The 17,262-nt window shown below is 36.5% G+C and overlaps 1 protein-coding gene and 1 long non-coding RNA gene across 2 annotated transcripts; one reads left to right on the top strand and one right to left on the bottom strand.

Annotated features, from left to right (window-relative positions):
• Positions 1 to 9,432: 9,432 nt before the first annotated feature.
• LOC104901318 (cyclic phosphodiesterase) lies at positions 9,433 to 16,723 on the bottom strand. The gene is made up of 3 exons (XM_010688880.4): positions 16,333 to 16,723; positions 15,974 to 16,028; positions 9,433 to 9,825 (listed from the first exon to the last, which is right to left on the bottom strand). Exons 1-3 carry the CDS (start codon positions 16,603 to 16,605, stop codon positions 9,623 to 9,625), a joined length of 531 nt encoding a protein of 176 aa, XP_010687182.1. The 5' UTR covers positions 16,606 to 16,723; the 3' UTR covers positions 9,433 to 9,622.
• Positions 10,962 to 12,056, top strand: LOC125492225 (uncharacterized). Its single transcript, XR_007268666.1, has 2 exons — positions 10,962 to 11,069; positions 11,469 to 12,056. It is a non-coding gene; the product is annotated as an uncharacterized LOC125492225 (long non-coding RNA).
• Positions 16,724 to 17,262: the final 539 nt, after the last annotated feature.

The raw sequence follows: 17,262 nt of genomic DNA, 5'->3' as shown, positions 1-17,262 counted from the left end.
TAGAAAATCAATTTGTTTTTTTTTTTAAAAAAGTTAAAATGTATATATTAAATAAGTTAAGGGTCTAAGGGTAGGATCGGGGTCCAAATTTTGAAGATCCGGACCCGGACCCTAAAAAATTCACTTGGACCCAGACCCGGACCCTTAGGGTCTGAAAAACTTGGACCCAAACCCTTAAATTAGGGTCGGCTCCAATAGGGTCTGGGTAGGGTCCTGGACCCATTCCCATCCCTAGTCGTGCTTCATCCCAAGTGGCTTTTTGGATCAAATCATTTGGTCGTTCATAACCCTTTTTTTTACTAACATCCGCAAATCTTGTGAGATAAATATGAACTTCATTTGGATAAACCGTTATTGATATTTTTCTCCCTTGAATATGAATACCCAATTTACTTGAGGATAGTTAAATGTGTTTAAGATTAAAGTGTTTGGGGAAATAATTTTAAATTATGTGGAGTTCAATTTGACATCAGATTAGTGATGTATAAAATATGGGAGGCTTTAGATTAAAATGGCTTGGATAACAAATGTTGGGATTATTGTTAAAAAATGGGCTTTAGTATTTTAGATTGATTGTTTAAATGAGATGGAGGAGAGATGTTGAAAATGAAATTTATTGATTGGTTTTTGATTGAAAAACTAGTTATTAGGTCCGGGAGATGCCCCGGGTAAGGAAATTTTTTATTTATTAATATTATAATTTAAGATGATAACACTAATTATTATTTGGTCTAGTGGTTAAGACTTTAGTGTATGTTCTTGAGGTTCTGGGATCAAACCTTACATTATGCAATCTAATTTTTTTTATTGTTATGGATTACATGGAGTAAAACTCTCTTAGGGAGAGCGCCACGTGGCACCGTTTCTGGCTTAGGCACGCCTTTTAATATATTAGTATAGATATTTTCTTGGATTGATTCTCAAATATTTACATGGACTTACAAAGCTATCTAGAGCTTTTTACCAATTTTTTTTTTTTTCAATTTTTTACAAACTTCAAGCTACATCTAAATTTTTCTAGGATTCTTAGCTATTATTCTTTTTTTCCAGATTTTTCTACATTATTTTAACATGGGTGTGAAATCATACAAGGTTATTATGTTGTTATTTCACTTTGACTTTCAAACTTCGTGACCTACATCCTTAATCATAACTCATAAAGTTTCTTAATTGGAATAACTTGAAAGATGCCTCCCGCACCATGATGAGAGGGGTCAATAAGCAAGAGTTATACTAGAAAACGATTGTAAGGATTCATGCCTTGAATCTTGTTAAAAGGCATTCATGCAGGCCCGCCCGATTTGATCGGGCAAGCTCGCCTAACAGGGCAGGATCGATGGTCTCACCAGGGGTAAGCAGGGCACCCGATTGACTCGGGCGGTTTCGCCCGATCGGGCGTGGTTACCAAATCACTACCGGACTACCAGCGCCTGATTGGGCCCGAGATAAAATTGGGTTTGGAGCTTATGACCGCCCGATCAGGCGGATGTCGCCGTACTCGATTGGGTGGTGGGCTTTTTAACGTGGGGATACGATTTCGAGTTAGGTTATTAAATTTCTTTTAACCTAATTCATTTTAAGTCGTCATTAATGTATTATACATGTAACACCACCAAAATCCATACACGTCTACGACTACGTCGCATCGAATTTGGGAGTGTTACCGCCGCGGTGAAACGCAAGGCTTATTGAAAGGAAATGTTAACTCAAATCATTGTCAAGAAAACTGAAATGCAGCGGAAATAAAGATGTAACTACAACTCGGGAATCATCAACGACCCCGTTTATTCAAACCAAAGACTAGTAAATCATAATAGTCTTATAATGATTAATTAAAACGCTTTAAAGTTTCAAGACTAAGAACAATCCCCCGTATGCTCAACATCATGCAGCAACACCAGCACACCTAGTCTGCTCCCCATTGTAGCATCAATGTTTCATCACAGGTCAACAAACAACACAATAACACACAATAAGCTATACTGAGTACATAGTAAAGCATTGAGTGCATACAAGCATAAATAAAGCAATAAGGATCATTCCTAGACATGATACTACCATATCATTACATTCTTCACTTTTATTTAGTTGGCAGCGAATGGGCACTGATAAGTCATTTTTATATATAGTTTTTAGATGCATTTAGTTGCATTTTAGAGCATTTAGTTTCATATTTAGTTTCATTTTGCATTATATTCTTAAGTTATGTTTTTCTATTTCTATTCGGTATGTTTTCTTGTTTTTGATGAATTTCAGACATTGAAGACGTATTTGGATTATGATTAGCTAAGCTTGAGGATTAGGAGCACTTGGAAGGAAGCTACAATGCATAAGGATCGTCATAGATATTTTATAGTACGAATTTGAGCGAAAACGAAGCAGAAAATCATTAGAAGAAATGTGAAAAAGGAGTCATGTATACTCTTCTGATCATAACTTTTGATGTGATTCTTAGAATCGAGTAATTCCAGCATATTTGGAAACTAGACTTGAAGAGCTTTCCAACGATAGGTGGCACGCCCCGAGGAGACTTTTAGTCAAGGAGTTATGCCTTTCGGAAGATTGCACTGATTCTGCTGGAATATGCCACGCGTAAGCGCGGATCACTAATCCGCGTATTAATGATTTATTTAAGATTTTCCTTATCTTGTTAATTACTTTCCAAGTCATATTAGGTTATTGAATATTTATTTAGATAGGTTTTCATTCTTTCTCTCTCCTCCTCCCTCTCACGTTATTTTCTTTTTAGGTTTTAGGTTTAGTTTTCTCTTCTTTTTCTCTCTAGTTTTTATGTAAACCCTAGTTTTCATTCTTTTTCATTAATTCATGAGTTCTATTAGTTTCTTTCATTGAATCCTTTAATTATGTTTTCTTTTATAGTTTTAGATTTCATTATTTATTTCATGATAGAGTAGTTTCTTTTATCTATGGTTAAGTTGAACCCTAGTATGAATTAATTCATGATTGTTTCTTTAAATTCTCATATTAATTATTAATTGTTCTTGCTTAATTGATTGTGCATATGCCAATACTAGATTAGGGATAACTAGTATTGTTATGATTCCTTTGTCTTGATCACAACGGGAGTTGGATTTTGACGGATTTGAGTATTTCAATTAAGGGCATGAAGTTCTCCACGGGAGTAGGTAGAATGGATTGTTAGGAAGTTAAAGTGTCGTGTTTAATGTCTTTAATTTGCATGATTCCACGGGAGTAGGCTTGAATGCATATTAGAGAAGCCATAGATACTCGGGAGAGGTTTATGGTACTTTATAGGGAGTACTTTTCCTTGTGAACATTTAATTGATTAGTTTGGGGTAGAAATTATTTTGTGTTATTTCGTGCTAGTGGGGATACTTAACTGTAGAGTCTTTTATTTATATATTGATTAGTGTAGTTTAATTCCTCCATTATTCTTGTTATTAATCTCCTTTAGTCTTACCATTATTTAAGGACTAATCATAGAATAATTTTCTCTCTGTGGGATCGACCCTGACTTACCCTACTACATAGTTAGGAGGATTAGTTAGGTTATTTATTTTTGATAGGTGCGCGACACGCCAATCAAATTTTGGCGCCGTTGCCGGGGAGACGGTTTTGTTTTAGTTAGTTTTTATTGTTGGTGAGACTAATTTGCATATATTTTTTTTTTCGCTTTTTGTGAATATTTTTTTTTAATTTTTTTTTAATTTTTTTTTTGTATCATGGAGTCATGCTATTTTGATGATGGGGATAATTATTTTGCTAGGCAACATAGTAATAATTTTTGGAATTCTCATGTTTACAGTTTTGATGCATCATATCAAAATCCTCCCAATTTTTGCATGAGTTCTCTAGAATTACCTCATATGTTATGTGACTCCCATGTATATGCTAGTAATTCTAGAGCAATTTTTTATTTTCCTCAATATGAGAATGAATTGTTTTGGAAATACTATCACAGACTTGGTGATTTTATAGGTCCTAATCATGGAATTGAATTATGGGATATGTGCCTAGTGATTTATGAGGGGTTAAATGAAGAAACTAGGATGGTGGTAGAATCTATGTGTGATGGAGGATTTCTATTCCAACGCCTGATTATTGTTGGGATTTAATTGAGTGGTTGGCTAGAGATACTTATGAGTGGGAGATGTCTTCATCTGCTCTTGCACCCCAAACTTACATGTCACCACCCCCTTATTGTTCTAATTGTCAGTCTACTTCTCATGATTTTTCTTCTTGTGATGTGACATTAATAGATGGTTTCGACCCCTCTTCCCAATTTGAATGTCAATCTGCTCAGAATTCTAGCCCCGATCCGTTTATTTATGATGATAATGAGGGGTGGATAATAAATGAGAGCTATTGGGATGACGAAAAGATTGAAAGAACGACTAATGTGATGGATGTTTTGCAGGAGGAAGAAGTCATGGTTGAAATTTCTCTTTGGAGGAAAGTCAAGTTGAGCGTGAGGTGATTTATGAGTCTTTGTCGCTACCACCTACTGTTTTTGAGTCTCATGTTCCATTCTCTGAGAAACTTGATATTATATCTTCTTCCCTATTATTATATCCTCCATCGTTCCTTCTTTCTCCCCTTTTGAATGACTTTCATGATAATGTAAATAATGTACAGTTAGTTTCTTTTCCTTCTTTTGAGTCATGTAAAAAGACTAACAATTTTTCTTCTTTTTGTAGTTTCAGTAATTTTTTAGTACTAATATTTTTCATTTTTCCTTTTCACTGTTATATAATATGCTTTGAGATGTTTGCAGGAACATATGATAAGCTTCTTCGAGCATTGAACTATTATGAGTGATCTACTAATCTTAAATGGTCATGCAAGACCTTAAATTTGCGCTTTTCGGGAGGCAACCCGAGTTTTAACTTAGTTTATTTCTTCTTTTCTTTCCTTTTTACTTTTTTTTCATTCTTTGTGTGTGATTTTTGGTGTGTTGTTGGTTCTTGTGATTGTAGGTGGAAATTCAAAAGAATCTAAAAAAAAAAAATTAAAAAAAAAAAATTGAGGAGAAGACGCAGCAGTACGTCGAGAGAGAAAGAGGAGCGATTTGATGATGCTGGTGTGCCACCACCATCTGTCCGTCCACCTGCTCCGACAGCAGTACCGACCACCCACCGTCGACTGATCTCCGCGCCACACCGTCGACTGCTCTCCGCGCCACACCTGCCCCCCAACGCCTTCACCCGTCGCCGGCGTCGTTCCGCGCGCGCCTCCCTCCCTCTGCCCCTGCACGACCACCAAGAACCGCCACAGACCGCACCACCATCGGACCACCGAGCCTCTCTCGTGTCTCTCACCCGCTGCCAGGCGCCACACCCCTGAACCAAGCACCGACCTCTTACCGGCACCACCCGCGCCGGACTTTTACGCGTCTTCACTGCCCTACCGCCATCCACTCTCGCCGGATTCCACCGTACCCCCACCATCCTCCCGCCTTCCTTCTTTGGCCAAGACGATTTCCCTCTGATCTTTTTTCTTTTTTCTTTTTCTCTTTCTTTCTTGCTTTTCTTTTCCCCCGCTTTTCTTTTCTTTTCATTCGCATTAGTCTGCTATTTTTTTTTTTAATTATTTTTTCATTTTTTTCTTTTATTAGTACCTTTTCTCATAATCATCTAATTTTTTTTTTCTTTCTTTAATTGATGATTGTTGTAGGATTTGTGCAAAAGGCAGCGAAAAGTTCAAGTTAGTCTTCAAGAAGTCGTGCAATATGATTTTTAAGCTTATTCGATACTTCAATTGGGTAGTAAACTTTTATATTTTGTATTGTTAATATTCTTGATATGACTTTAAAATTTTTGCTTGGATTTTTCTTTTGATGCCCTCTTGTTGCGAATCTTTCCAACACATTGATTGCATTTTTGGATTGTGGGACCGCATCATTTTTTTTAGATGACGCGGACCAAAACCGCACCAGTAAGCCTAGTTTTTACCGCATCAGATGGGTTTTTTTTCCACCAGCGTAAGGTGGAGGATGATGATGTTGCTTTAATTCTTCTTGTGTCTTTACCATGTCATATGAGAATTTGGTGCAATCTTTTATTGTTGGTAAAGATTATATGTCCGTAGAAGAGGTTAGATCATCTCTTCATACTTGGGAATTGCGTCATAAGGCATCCGGTAGTACAAGTACAAATAAGCAGACTTCTTGATTAGTAGCCAGTAGTAGTAAGGGACATGGGAATTCCGAAAAGAAGAATTTCAGAAAATTCGGAAATTCCAAAGGGGGTCCTAAACGTAATGATATATGTAGTTACTGTAAGGAGAAGAGGCATTGGAATAAGGAATATACTAAAAAGAAGCATCTGGAAAATAAATATGGGTCTAGTTCTGCTCCTCTTGCAGCAGAAAATTTGAATTCTGAGGATGATTTGGTTTTACTTGCTAATGAACCAACACGTTGCAATGATGTGCGGATTCTTGATTCTGGAGCGTCGTATCATATGAGTCCTCGTAGGGAGTGGTTCACTACTTATGAGCAGGTAGATGAGGGTAATATTTCAATGGCTAACAATGTAGTCTGCAAAATAGTTGGAATAAGCTCTATCAAAATTCGGACACATGATGGTACATTCTGCACTTTGAATAATGTTAAACATATTCCACAAATGACCAAGAATCTGATTTCACTTAGTCTGTTAGACAATAAGGGGTTCAGTTTCAGAGGTGGGGGTGGAGTTGTGTATGTCTGCAAGGGTTTAAAGGATGTGTTGAAGGGGGTCAAGTGTAGTACTTTGTATATCTTGCAAGGTTCCACTCTCTCAAGTTCAGTTGTTGTTGCTTCATCTGAAATATAGAAGGAGGATATGACTAAGCTATGACACATGGGACTTGGGCATATGAGTAAGAGAGGAATGCAAATCCTCTCCAAGGCAGATCTTCTGGGTTGCCACAAGGTCACTAACCTTTAGTTTTGTGAGCACTTTGTCTTTAGGAAACTACATCGTAGCAAGTTTCCTAAGGGCATTCATAAAACATAAGGTACTCTGGATTTTATCCACTCCGATTGTTGGGGTCCTTCACGTGTGAAATCTTTGGAAGGTCACATGTATTTTGTATCTTTCATTAATGATTTTTTAAGAATGACTTGGTTGATTATTATGAAGTCAAAAGGTGAAGCTTTCAATTACTATGACTTGGGCATATGATTATTCAATAATTTTAATAAATCAAACTGGGAAGAAGATCAAAAGGCTAGGGACTGATAATGGTCTAAAGTTATGTTTGCTTAAGTCGATGACTTCTGTAATAATGAAGGGATTGCTAGGTATCATACTGTCATGAATACACCCTAGCAGAATGGTGTAGCTGAATGAATGAATCAAACACTTCTAAAGAGAGCTTGGTGCATGCTCTAAAATGCTAGGAGGACTAGAAGGTTTTAAGGAGAAGTAGTTATAGCGAGCTATCTGATCAACCATGGGCCTCACTCAGAGATAAACCTTAAAACACCATATGAGGTGTGGTCAAAGTTAGCATGCATATTACTTTAATATGAAATCTTTGGTTGTAGTGTTTACTATCATGTAAATGAGGGTAAATTGGAGCCGAGATCCAAAAAGATAGTGTTTGTAGGATATGAGATGGGGTGAAAGGTTACATAATTTGGTCCCCATTAGAGCATAGGGTTATACTTAGTAGAAATATAGTCTTTGATGAAAATTCTATGGTTAATCCTACAATGAATTCTAGTGTTGCACCAAAGATTGTTAGTGTTGAAGTGTAGGTGGAGCAGCAAGTCACTCATGATGAGAGTGATGAAACACATGAAGAAAGTCAACACATAAATTCTGAAGCATCAAATTCTTCAATACCAAATGAAGAGGCGCCTAGCCTTGCTCGGGAGCGTCATATGAGGAAGAATTTCAGGAAACACACAAACAGGCATGGCTTTGAAGATATAGTGGCTTATGCACTGCAGGTTGCTGAGGAGGTGGATGTCTATGAGCCATCTACCTACAGGGAGGCAGTTACATGTACGGAATTTTACCATTGGCTTGCTGCAATGGGAGGTGAGATGGAGTCACTTCACAAGAACGAGAAGGAGTACATGACTCGGGTTCCTTATGCTAGTGCAGTAGGGAGCTTGATGTATGCCATGGTTTGCACTAGGCTAGATCATGCACATGTAGTCAGTGTTGTTAGTAGGTTCATGGGTGATCCTGGTAAGGAGCATAGGCAGACAATCAAGAGGATCTTTTGTTATCTTAGAGCTACATCAGATTTGGTCTTATTTATGGAGGTGATGTGGCATGTTTAGTTACATGATTATCTGATTCTGATTATGTTAGGGATGTCGACGGTAGGAGATCTATGAATGGTTATGTGTTCACTCTTGGTGGTTCTGTTGTGGGGGTTCTGTTGTGAGTTAGAAAGCTACTTTGCAGCCTACGATGACTTTGTCTATTACTGAAACATAGTATATGTCCTTGACAGAAGTAGCTAAGGAGGGAATCTGGTTAAAGGAACTAGTCAGTGATTTGGGTCTACCTTATGATTAGTCGATAGTGTATTGTGACAACTTGAGTGCAATATGCTTAGCCAAAGATCAAGTTCATCATGAGAGGAATAAACATATTGATGTCATGTATCATTTTCTAAGAAGTGAGACAAGTATTAAGGTGAAGAAGGTAGGTACAACTGATAATCCTGATATGTTCACTAAGCCGGTTCCACGAAGTAAGTTTCAACATTGTTTGGACTTGCTCAACGTTTGAGGTTATTAATTGTCCTCGGGGCAAGTATGGGATCCTTAGTGGCTAATCTAGTGTCCTTAAGGGACAAATGTATTTTGGTTGTCTTTCAGGACAAATCTGGGTGCAGGGAGAATTTGGGCATTGTGATCAATGCATCTAGTTATCTGGTTCGTTGTGAGAGGATTAGGTCAAGGTGGGAAAGTGTAAGGATTCATGCCTTGAATCTCGTCAAAAGGCATTTACGCTGGCCCGTCTAGTCTGACCGGACAGGCTCACCCGACCGGGCGGGGTCGATGGTCTCAGCAGGGGCCATAAAGTAGGGTGCCCGATTGACTCAGGCGGGATCGATTGGGCATGGTTACGAAATCACGAACGGACGACCAATTCTCGATCGAGCCCGAGACAAAACTAGGTTTGGAGATTATGACCACCTGGTCAGACGGAGGTCGTCCGACCCAATCGGGTGTGGGCTTTTTGACGCGGGGATGTGATTTCGAGTCGGGTTATTAAATACGTTTTAACTTAATTCATTTTAAGTCATCATTAGTGTATTATACACATCTGTAATTTAGAATTACTCCAGATCAATAAAAACTATTCTCTCTCTGTCTGTGGACGTATCCAACATTGTTGAATCACGTAAATAAGTGTTTTTTTTTTTTTTTACATTCAATATTTGTTATTTATATCACAGCGGCGATAACAATGACCATATTCCTTTCTTATTTCTAGGAGAAGATGGGAAGAGGGGAACATATTATTAAGCTCTGCCAAAGTTAGGAAACTTTGGAGGAAACCTTTAGTAAATTACAAGCTCGTCGATTCGATGGGAACAATAACAAGCAACCACCATGTGAGCAATAATACAAGATTATATGAGACAGTCCCTTTGATTTATTTAGTAGTTTCTATTATACACGTGACTATTATATGGGTTGAAGTTCATATTCAGCCACCTTTTTCCAGGATTTGAGGGTCTTATCTTCATCAGTTATGTAAAGTGCTAAACGATTAACAGTGAAGCACAAGTTAGCAATGCTGTCATCCAAAATAGTAGCTCTCTCTTCAGCTTTCTTCATCATTTCATTTGTCAAGTCGGCATATAGAAGGCTCATGTGTGGCCTATAAGCTGCAAAAAAAATTTTAAAAAAAATTGTAGTATTTTGTTGCAAATCAAATTAAGACAGAAGTAACAAATAACATGGTAAAAGAAAATCCTAAGTTCCTAACCATAGGTAACAAAAAATAATTTCTTAATTTTTTGTATATACAGAAAAAAAAAAAATGACCAATCACTAATCATTATGATTATGGAATACTAGGAACTAAGTGTAGAATATGTTGTCTAGTTCAATTGTTATACTTCCTTCGTTTCTTTTTACATGCAACATTTTGACTTTTACACTATTTGCACATCTTATTTTGACCGTGTTTTTAACTAATATATAAAAACAAAAAGGATCATATAAAATGTTATTGGATTTGCTTCAATGTTTTTTTTTTCATAATATCAACTTTTTGTAACTTTGACAAATACATAAATATCATTAATTAACGGTCAAATATGTGCGTTTACAAGCGTGAAAGTCAAGCTGTTGCAATTTTTTAGAAATGGTGGTTAGCATTTTATTAGTTTTGCTACTTTTATACTCGATTTTCAAAACATAGCTATAAGATGAATGTTGAGATCAAACCCATATGAAAAACGAAGAACTTAACAAGCTTGAGAAGTTTAGGGAATCTCAACTCCACAATATCTCTAGTGGAGTTTGATCCACAACCTTGAAACTGCGAGATACTACAAACCTTATTAGTAGACCAATTACTTACTTATAAGTACCTATATATTATAATGCATAAAAGTAAAACAACTGTTGAATAATATATGATTTTTTTTAACTAAATGATCAATGTGTTTAAAGTTGTATAAATCAAATCGAAATTTACTACTAGTTGAAGGAGAGTTAAGTATACTTTGGCTACTGAACTTTGCTAAAAGTTGCAGTTTGCTCACTCAATTTTCAAAAGTTGCAGTTTACTCACCCAAAGGACAACGGTGTTAAGTATTCTGTTAACTTGCAATTTAATATTAAAAAAACCTGCGGCCCCACTAACTTTGAGATATCTAATTAAAATAATGCAACGCACAAGAATCTAGGGAAGGGTAATGAAGGGGCGGTATTTTTTGGCGCCCAAAGTACCTTTTCGTTGTGCTATATAAGACAAAGACATCCCACTTCAACACTTATTTTATTCTCTCTGCAAGTGGAAAAGAACTTTCTCTCCCTCAAACTTCATTTATTTCTCATTTATTTCACAAGAATGGCGCGACAATGCTCATCTGCAAGGAAAATTCTAAATCTTTCTCCTCTGGTATATTTTTTTCTACCTTACCTTATATTCCTTACTTTTTTTTGAAACTGTTGTTGTTGTAAAGTGGTGGTTTGTTTTTTCTGTTGTTTTACTCTGCACGAGAACATCAAAAGCATGAGTAAGCAATTTTGTTGTGCGACTATGTGTTACACATGTGAGTGAATTGTTGTATGATTTTGTTGTGTAATTGTACTTCAATTTCCGATAATGATGTAAGTGAAAGTGAAATATCAGTTGAAGCTTTTACGGATTAGGGTTTCAATTTTTTAAAATTATGTTTAGTGATTTAATTTCTCCATTAAAATAATACGAAATCAATTTTAAACTTGTTTAAATAGAGAGTAGGATTTGTTGAAGTTGGATTTGTTTAAACTAGTTGGTTTTTTTAATTTTGCATAGGATTGACTGCCCTAACTGACGCACATCCCTTATGCCGTGAGCAAAACATCCTCTGTTTCCACATCTTCCCAAAGCTGAATTGGGAAGCTCAACTCAATGTGGAGCTTACATGCAAGAAATGGAGGATATGGTGTAGGCTGAGACAACTATCATTTGGACAACCATACTTTGGGACATATAGCAATTTTAAGGTATGGGTCCTGAAGGATATCATATACAACAATGGGTATGATCTCATGGCTTGACTCAACAAGATATGATAGCTTATTTTGATGGCTTTCCTTGGCTCTTCAAGGAGGATTGAGAGGTTCTGTAGGTTGTGGGTAGGCAGATGGATTATTTTGGGGTGGTAACTGCCTATGTTAAGTTTTTTTTTAATTTGTATTAGGATGGATGTCATAACCATTTGTAGGAGGTAAATGTGACATAAGTAAGGTTTTTGTTTTTGGCATTTGTCACTGCTATGACATCCTTGTTTTGCTTATACAAAGTTGGTTGTACTTTGTTGGTTGATATTGTTACATGATGAGCCAACTATATAGATGTAAATTTTTGATGAAATTAATGAAAATGACTTATTTTGGTACACATATTCTCATTTAGTTCATTTTTTTTTTGGTTTGGTCTTTTATTATTACATAACTTAAACAATATTTGATTATGCATCATGGTGGAAAATGGACATCTGAATGTGGTATGGAGTACAATGGGGGGAATGTTAGTGTGTTTAATGACATTCCTGACTGTGTGAGTATGTCTTACTTAAAAGACTTGATTAGCAGCTTAGGTCATAAGAACATAATGAAACTTCATTATGCTGACCCTAGAAAGGACTTCAACAATGGTATTAGGTTTCTTTGTTATAATAGATGTACATTTGACCCTTTTTCTATCATTACTTATGACCTACAAACTGATTCATATCTACACTGACCATGACTGTGATCTAGAAGACCTCATTCATGTAGACAACCAGACCCGAGCTCAGTTTGACCTGAATAGCCAAACTAATTCCTTACTTGACCTACTGACTTCAGTAGAGAACCCTATTCCTTCAACAAATGAAAACCAACCAGAAATAGACTATGACACAAAAGGTACTAATCAAGATGATGTTGAGGTAGTGCATGTTAGGGATAGGGTGAGGGAGGAAAAAAGAAGCAGTTATCATATGATGAGCAGTTGAAGATGTTGAATAGGCTAGCTCAGAGTAAGGGCAAGAGCATTAACATTGAAACTGAATTTGATGAAGATGGGAGTGATTTAGAAAGCCCTAGTGAATCAGATGATGAGGATTGTGGGTATCTAATTCCACCAGAAGCAATTAAGAAAAGCAAGAACATGCTATTGGAGGAAGGAGAAGGTACGGAGTCCAAGTTTTACGTTGGACAGTCATTTGAGAATGCTAAGACTTTTAGGAAAGCCCTTATTGACTGCTCCATTTCAGTTGGGAGGGACATCCCTATGAATAGAAATGATAGTTAGAGGGTTGGTGCACACTGCACTAATAAGAACAAAGGCTCCCCTTGAAATATTTGGGCATCTTGGGAAAGAGGGAGGAGGAATTTCATGGTGAAAACACATACTCCTGAACACACTTATGGGAGAACTCCAAAACTGAAGAGGATGACAACAAGTTGGATAGCTGTAAACTATCATACTACGTTTAAGGTGAACCCTCACATTAACTTGCAAGACATAATTTAAACAATTTGGCTTGAGCGGGGCATGAAGATTAGCAAATTCATGGCATGCAGAGAAAGGTTGAAAGGACAAGATTTAATAGTTGGTGAATACACGGAGCTAGCAGTATTCACTACTCCCAAGGTATGCAACTGAGATCCTTAGGACTAATAGAAACATAGAAACAATACTGTGAAGCTTCAGATGAATGCAAATGTGTTTGAGAGGGCTTACTTCTGGTTTGAAGCATTGAGAAAAGGGTTTATGGGAGGTTGTAGGGCATTTATTTCTTAAGGGTCCATTTGGGGGGTAGCTATTAGTTGCAGTTGGCAGGGATGGGAACAACCAATTTTTCCCCATAGCTTGGGTACTGGTGGAGGTGGAAAGCACTGACAGTTGGAGTTTTTTTTTTGAATTTGTTGGCAATAGATTTAAGGATCAATTCAGGTGCAAGGTACACATTCATGTCAGATCAACAAAAGGGGTTTTTAGCTGCTGTGAGAGAAGTATTTCTAGAAGCTGAAACAAAAGTTTGTGCCAGACATGTATACACAAACTTCAGAACCGTTTTTAGTGGTAGCATGGAGTACAGGAAGCAATTTTGGATTATTGTCAAATCCACAACTGAGAATGAATCCAATGCTCAAATGGAAGTGATGAGGCTACTTTCTGCTGCTGCAGCAGAAGATCTACTAAACAGAAACTATATAGGAAGTGGTGTGGAGCTTTCTATAGTTCCATGTCATGTTGTAATAGTGTTGCCAACAACATGTCAGAAGCTTTCAATGCTTACATCATCAACAGCAGGCATAAGCCAATCATTACAATGCTTGAAGATATTAGAGAGAAACTGATAGAAAGATTACATAAAAAAAGAGATGAAATTGGGAAGAAAGAACTGTTTTTATACCCTAGAATTCAACAACTACTAGAGAAGCCCAAGATTTGGGCTAGAGGTTGGAATGCTTTTTGGGATGGTGGCTTCTGTTATGGAGTAAGAGAAGGAGCCACTCAAACTATTTGTTTAATTTGTCAGAGAGAAGTTGTAGCTGCAATGCATGACAAGTTACTGGAATACCTTGCAAGCATGAAGTGGTGGCCATATGGAACAAAGTTGATGAACCTGAATAATGTTCATTTTTTCGCAAAAGAAACCTACATGAAAGCCTATGAGTTTTTGTTGGAGCCACTGAATGTTCCTCAATCTGACTCCTTAGTGCTTCCACCAAAAGTGAAAAAGTGCACCATAGACAAAAAACAAAAAGGAGACTTCAAGCTGGAGAAGTGACCTAATCAGCTAGGTAAGTTGAAGAAGGTTGGGACTGCAATGACTTGTAGTTCTTGTGACATCCAAGGACACAACAAGAGAGGGTGTAAAATTGTGAGGTCTGAGAACCATGGTCCTTCAACTACCAGTGACCTAGCAACAACCACAACGGAACAAGCAACCACACCAATGCATAATAGGGGAGTAGGTGTATATATTTACCCTAATGGACATCAGAGAATAGCAATTGTAAGTGAATATAGTTTTATCATGTTTTAAGCAAACAAATTTCATGTCCTGTTATTAGATAACTAATTCATGTTTAAAGTTGCAGTTTGTTCCTCACACTGGAGTGAATGCAAGGTCACAACCTGCTACTAGACAACCAAGGTTAGCAGCTGTCTACTCAGATTTTGAAGGAGAGCAGACTGTTTACTCCTTCAATCAAGACTACAATTGGTCACAACCTGATGTAGGGTCTAATAATAACCCACAAACAATTAGCAGCCAAGCACTACAAGATTATGAATTCACGGTAACAATGCTTTGGGGTTGGGAGTGTCCTGTTTCTTGACATTTTGTTGAATTTTTTTTTTCTTTGCACAAATAAAATATATTTTGGAAAAAATAAATGATTTCAGAAAAAATATCGCTGGAAAATTAACAATAACAAGTTCGAAATTTTTGTACTGCAGTTGGGACCTGGTACTAATGGATTTTTCAAAGAAGCTTAATTAGAGAAGAAGAAGTGGGCGACTTTAATTGGAGAAGGAGAGAGGAAAAAAATACATTTGTTTTCGGGCCATAAAATAGCCGTTATGAATTAATATCTTTCCAGTAAAAGTTAAACTGTCAGTCTCGATAGTGGGGCCGCAGGTTCTTTTTTTAATATTAAATTGCAAGTTAACAGAATAGTTAACACCGTTGTCCTTTAGGTGAGCAAACTGGAACTTTTGAAAGTTGAGTGAGCAAACTGCAACTTTTAACAAATTTCAATACCCAAAAGTATACTTCACAAGGTTTTCCATATCAAATGGTACTTTGTTCTGCTGGAAGTTGGTCGGAAAACTAAACTAATGGTAGGTTACACTTTACTACTCTTTTATAATCAACATTAAAATGGTCATAATAATGCTATTTAGGTTTTTTTTTATTATATATTTCATCCGTTTCATTTTAATCTACACACTTACAATTTTCACGCAAACCAATGTAAAACATTGAGGACATATATTTTTAGTTTCGTATTTGTAAAAATTATAAAAAGTACATATTAATAAACTAAATGTTATGATGAATCTAACAAGATCTCACATGACTATATTTTCATCCGCATATAAATCACAAATGATGTCAAAATGAAATTTGTGAATGGTGTAAAATGTCAAAGTGTGTATATTAAAATGAAACGGAGGGAGTATGTGTTTATCTTTGTTAATATCAATTGACATCATTTTGAAATTTTTAAATAGTGATGCATAATGAAAAATTATGAACAAAAAGAAACTCTTGGTTACCACATAAAATTATGAGCAATAAGTTTTAATTGACTTACCTGCGGTGCGATTGAACCCGAAATGGCCACAGCAGTGTTCGCTAGTTGCAACTACCTGTGTACATAAATCATACTCAATTTCACACATAAATGAAAAGAAATAAAGATAACTATATTTTAAAAAAATTTGAAACTTGAGCTAAAAATAAATCTTTCCGTGACTCAATCGTCTTTATAATACATCTTTGAGTACGTTAGTATACAAGTTGAAACGAATCCATCAGTACTTTACATAACTGATTTTTATTTTATACCAATGAAATTGACCATCAAAATTAATTAAATTGAACTTTTGAATTAATAGCAAATGAAACGTTTATATAAGAGTAATAACATTTACTCCTTCCATTCCAAAATACCTGAGGTGTAGGGTCGAATATGAGGTTAAGGCAAGTTCCAATAGAGATTCCCCTAGCATGAACACTGTAGGCCTTGACTCCATTACAAGCTGATCTGAATCTGTCAAGTGCATCCTCCGGCGTCAAGGTTACGGCCCGAACAACAGTGAGGTGGGGATCAAACTCTGGCCCACCAAATTCCGACCGGAGATTGTCCATCAGTTTCTTCACCCTCACCCTCGCTTCTTCCGGTGGAAGTGCCCATACTGAATACGCATGTGCTTCACTTGCCATCACCTTTATGTTTTTTGGACTCCTAATTCCCAAATTATTTAATAAGCAAATTCCGTACTAATAACTAATAAGCATCCATGATCCATCTTGCTTACTAGTCAAAAAGTAAAAAAAAAGAAACATCCACCTTGTTTACACATAAACAATGGGACCCAGTGAACATTTTCAATTTCTTCTACTCAACAGTAGAAATTGAGTCGCCTTGTGTGCTTCCAGTTCAATTTCAAACTGCACCACAAGGTAGCAGTGGGGAAATCATAACACATGTAGTTCGAAATTATTCAAAGTAAAATAAAGAGATTCATAAAAGAAAAAATTATTGTCCCTCTGTCTCACATTATTTCTTAATTGTAATTGATAAGTTGTTGTTTGATTTAATATAAATGAGTAATATATTGTTTTATTCAAGGCTGAGAAGAACTCTCGAAATTCTCGTGCCCACTTCAACAACATTGCACTTAAATTTTTTGAAGGAGCAAGAAGAATGAGCACCGTGTATGCGGGACAGTGGCGGATCTAGAAATTATATGCAACGAGATCACTAGTCATAACCCGAAATAAGTACCCGAAACAGTGTTGAATGGACTCTCTTCTACTACTAATTAACACTTTTATCTACATTTATACACTAAAAATTAGTTCTCTCTCATATATTTT

Source organism: Beta vulgaris, chromosome 8 (genome assembly GCF_026745355.1).
Source record: "Beta vulgaris subsp. vulgaris cultivar EL10 chromosome 8, EL10.2, whole genome shotgun sequence".
Classification (NCBI taxonomy): Eukaryota; Viridiplantae; Streptophyta; class Magnoliopsida; order Caryophyllales; family Amaranthaceae; genus Beta; species Beta vulgaris.
This window is presented reverse-complemented; position numbering and strand designations above follow the sequence as displayed.

Excerpts from the sequence above, each read along its gene's own strand:
- LOC104901318 (XM_010688880.4), bottom strand. The coding sequence starts at position 16,605 with ATGGCAAGTGAAGCACATGCGTATTCAGTATGGGCACTTCCACCGGAA. Across the intron at positions 16,029-16,332 it reads TATTCGACCCTACACCTCAG|GTAGTTGCAACTAGCGAACA; the intron begins GTATTTTGGAAT and ends TTATGTACACAG. Across the intron at positions 9,826-15,973 it reads CGGGTTCAATCGCACCGCAG|CTTATAGGCCACACATGAGC; the intron begins GTAAGTCAATTA and ends TTTTTTTTGCAG.